The sequence below is a fragment of the Helianthus annuus genome, chromosome 7 (genome assembly GCF_002127325.2).
Source record: "Helianthus annuus cultivar XRQ/B chromosome 7, HanXRQr2.0-SUNRISE, whole genome shotgun sequence".
In the NCBI taxonomy this organism is placed as follows: Eukaryota; Viridiplantae; Streptophyta; class Magnoliopsida; order Asterales; family Asteraceae; genus Helianthus; species Helianthus annuus.
Window position 1 is genome coordinate 129,525,866 of NC_035439.2, and position 3,283 is coordinate 129,529,148.

General features: G+C 33.2%; 1 protein-coding gene across 1 annotated transcript; it reads right to left on the minus strand.

Moving 5' to 3' along the window:
* Nucleotides 1-1,056: 1,056 nt before the first annotated feature.
* On the minus strand, nucleotides 1,057-2,978 carry LOC110876358. The gene is made up of 2 exons (XM_022124529.1): nucleotides 2,921-2,978; nucleotides 1,057-1,853 (listed from the first exon to the last, which is right to left on the minus strand). Exons 1-2 carry the CDS (start codon nucleotides 2,976-2,978, stop codon nucleotides 1,057-1,059), a joined length of 855 nt encoding a protein of 284 aa, XP_021980221.1.
* Between the last annotated feature and the right edge of the window lie 305 nt (nucleotides 2,979-3,283).

Genomic DNA, 3,283 nt, shown 5'->3' on the forward strand with positions numbered 1-3,283 from the left:
GATAGATACTAAAATTATTTTATCAAACTATAAATTAACAATCTATATAAATTCAAATTTAATTACTGTAAAGAATATGTTATAAACAAGTTAAAACCAGTTTAAGACTTGGATCGAAGTGAACACTTTTCTAAAGCAAAACAAATGGATAAGGTTGATTCACAAATTTTTTTCTCTTTTCATTTAAAAAATATATCAAACTGGTTGATTTAAAAAATATATGTGGATTTTTTTGTAATAAAAAGTAGGTCATTCGAAACCAAAAGTCACGTAAAAACATAAACTTAATTACGAATAATCATCAGTTTTCGACCACGCATCACATACCCACTTCAAGTCGTTCCAAAATAAAAAAAAAACATTTTAAAATAATAAATATAAGACATTTAAAATACAAACTAGACGAGGAAAAAAAAATATAATGTAGACTTTTTTCAAAAATAAAATTCAAAACTTTTTTTAGTATTGTTTTTATATGAAAAACGTTATTAGTAATTTGTAAAGATGTTCAATAAAAGAAAACATAATCAAAATACTATTTGAGAAAGTGTAAAAAAATATCTGAAAACCTTTTAAAAAAATATGGTTTTTTAAATAAACATAAAATAAATATTAAAAAAAAACGTCTATAATATATTTTTACACTTTTAAATTTGTTTTGTAACAAAAAGAATACTTTAAAAAAATATGACTTGTTTAGGGGGTAAATATGACAAGTTTAAATGTGATTTTATGGAAAAGGGGTATAAAAAGTAACTAGTGGGGATACGTTTAGTAGCCCCCTTACTGACCGTATTCAGCTTTAAAAGTATGGTATATTTATGGTTAAGAGCATGTTTACTATCATTAAAAAACAATTGAAAATAAATTAATAATTTTATAACAAAAAATATTTTTATTCTTCAACAGTTTTTAATACTGCTTTATATTTATTAAACTTCAGGTTCGTTTACTCTTGTTTTTACGTTTGTAACATATATTTTTTTTTTTGAAAGGAAAATTTCATTAAAACACAGCCCGACCCCGAAGACCGGGGCGAGCTAAAGCCCAAACAACCTAAACATTTACAAATTTACACCAATCCAACCATGATAACACTACACCTTTACGTCTATGAGAATACCACAAAAAGCCTAACGACCTAACGTCGCTAAAAACACTATCGACCTTAACCTCCTCGTTCGAAAAAACCGCACGGTTACGGGCCAGCCACAAACACCACATCGAAATGATCATAATGCCTTGCACCACATGTCTCACCCCTGTGTTGATGAATCTGTCTTTGTGAAGCTCCAAAATGTCTTTCACGGAGAACGCAAAAATGGGAGACAAACCGCACCATCGGGAAACCTTTTGCCATAAGATACTCGCCACAACACAAGAAGTAAATAAGTGATCCACAGTTTCATCACCCGAATTGCATAACGGGCAAGACCCGTTACCAACTTGAACACCTCTTGTCCGCAAAGCATCAGCTGTGGGAATCCGGTTCAAACCCACCCTCCATGCAAAAACATTGCATTTAATCGGAACCCAACCGCACCACTCGAAAACATACCTGTTCCCGCCGTCGTCCGCAGAATCGAGAAGCTCCTTCACGGACTGAACCGAGAAAGATCCTGAGCTGCTAGGGAGCCATTTCCATTCGTCCTTCCTTTCCCGTAACGAGACAGCCTCAACCTCAGCAATTAGATCGATCAGCTCAGCGACTTCTCCCTCCAACGACGGATCATGCTTCCACAACCAATCACCGGATAACCGGTCCTTAACCGAGCAGTTTTTGACAACCTCCAGCCTAAACAAATTCGGATAAACTTCCAACAATGGGACGTCTTTCAGCCACGGATCGTTCACTATAATCACATATGTGCTACCGCTCGTAGAAATTCAAAACTTAAATGAGTGTTGTTCGTATTCGTTCATTTAAATGATAAACGGACATTAACAAATAAATATACATGAAACATATAAAACATTAAAAAAAATGTTTCTCATAGCAAAATTATTCTTTTAATTCAAATATACATGAACGTGTAAGTAGTTCACAAATACAGTGTAAATATCAAATATCAATGAGTTTTAACATATAAATGTGTCTTAACATGAGAAGTGAAGAAGGATTTTTTTTTTCTTTGCATTTTTTACCATCTACTTAAACATGATGTTTAGTTGCAAAATGTAAAAAAAAAAAAAAAAACCGTGTATTTACACTAGTGAAGTAATGATGTACTCTAGAGTAATTACATAATTACTTCACTAGTGTAAATACACGATTTTTTTTTTAAATTCTATGACTAAAATACGTAACTGATAAGATGGGAAAAAATTTTCAAAAAATAAAAAAATTATCTCCTTCACTTCTCATATTAAGACTCATTTTTATGTTAAGACCTATTTATACTGGAACCTTAATCCACAAATGCAAATGACTAAATTATACCTGTTCATTTTCATACATTTAACTAAATGAAATATAAACAAACTTCCAATCAAATAGTTTATTTGGTTTTTTATACACTTCCAAGTTCCAACTCGCAATAAGAGTTGTAATAATTTTCGGTTTACAAGTTTCTCTTCTCTGTTTTTAGCCCATTTTCTTCTAAGAGTATCCAATTCCAATATGCCAAGAGCTATAAACTAGAGGTGCACAAATATAACCGGTTCAGGGGGGGGGGGTGTTTAAGAAAAACAGGGCCGGCCTTGAGAATTCGTGTATCTTGTTCGATCTTGAAAAAAACGTGCCCTTAGGCCTTAACAAAATTGGGTATTGGGAGGTTTCTAAACCTAATGACAATAGCCTAACAACTAATCTAAACCTTAAAAATAGTTTCGTAAGTGGGCCTATGTTGATGTTTGTATGGTTATATCCTATTAATTAAATTTTTTACATATACATATCAATTTTTTTTAAATAACATGCCTTTCGAAATATCAGACCCTAGCCGATGGTCCTCCCCGTTCACCTCAAGGCCGGCCATGAAGAAAACTATAACTGGCTAACCTATAACCGATTATTAATAGGCAGTTTTTTTTATGTAGATAATTAACATGTTTAAGATGGCTAAAAAAGTTTTAGAGCTAAATCTCCAAATCGATTTCTAACCTATGGTTAATTAATAACCTAAACCGGTTTCTACATTAGGGTTACAAACTGGTTTAGAGCTAGGTCTCTCTTGAGGTCGCCTGTTCGAAACCGAGCCGAACCGGGTTTTACCGCAGTGAGCCTTCGGGCGGGCGGGTTTTCCCCTAAACTGGTGGCTTGGTGGCTCGGGTATGCATCCAA

What these genes read in the sequence shown, in the direction of transcription:
- LOC110876358 (XM_022124529.1), bottom strand. Translation starts at nt 2,978, where the DNA reads ATGGCCGGCCTTGAGGTGAACGGGGAGGACCATCGGCTAGGGTCTGAT. An exon ending in AGGGTCTGATATTTCGAAAG is followed by an intron (nt 1,854 to 2,920) that starts GCATGTTATTTA and finishes ATGTGATTATAG; the next exon opens with TGAACGATCCGTGGCTGAAA.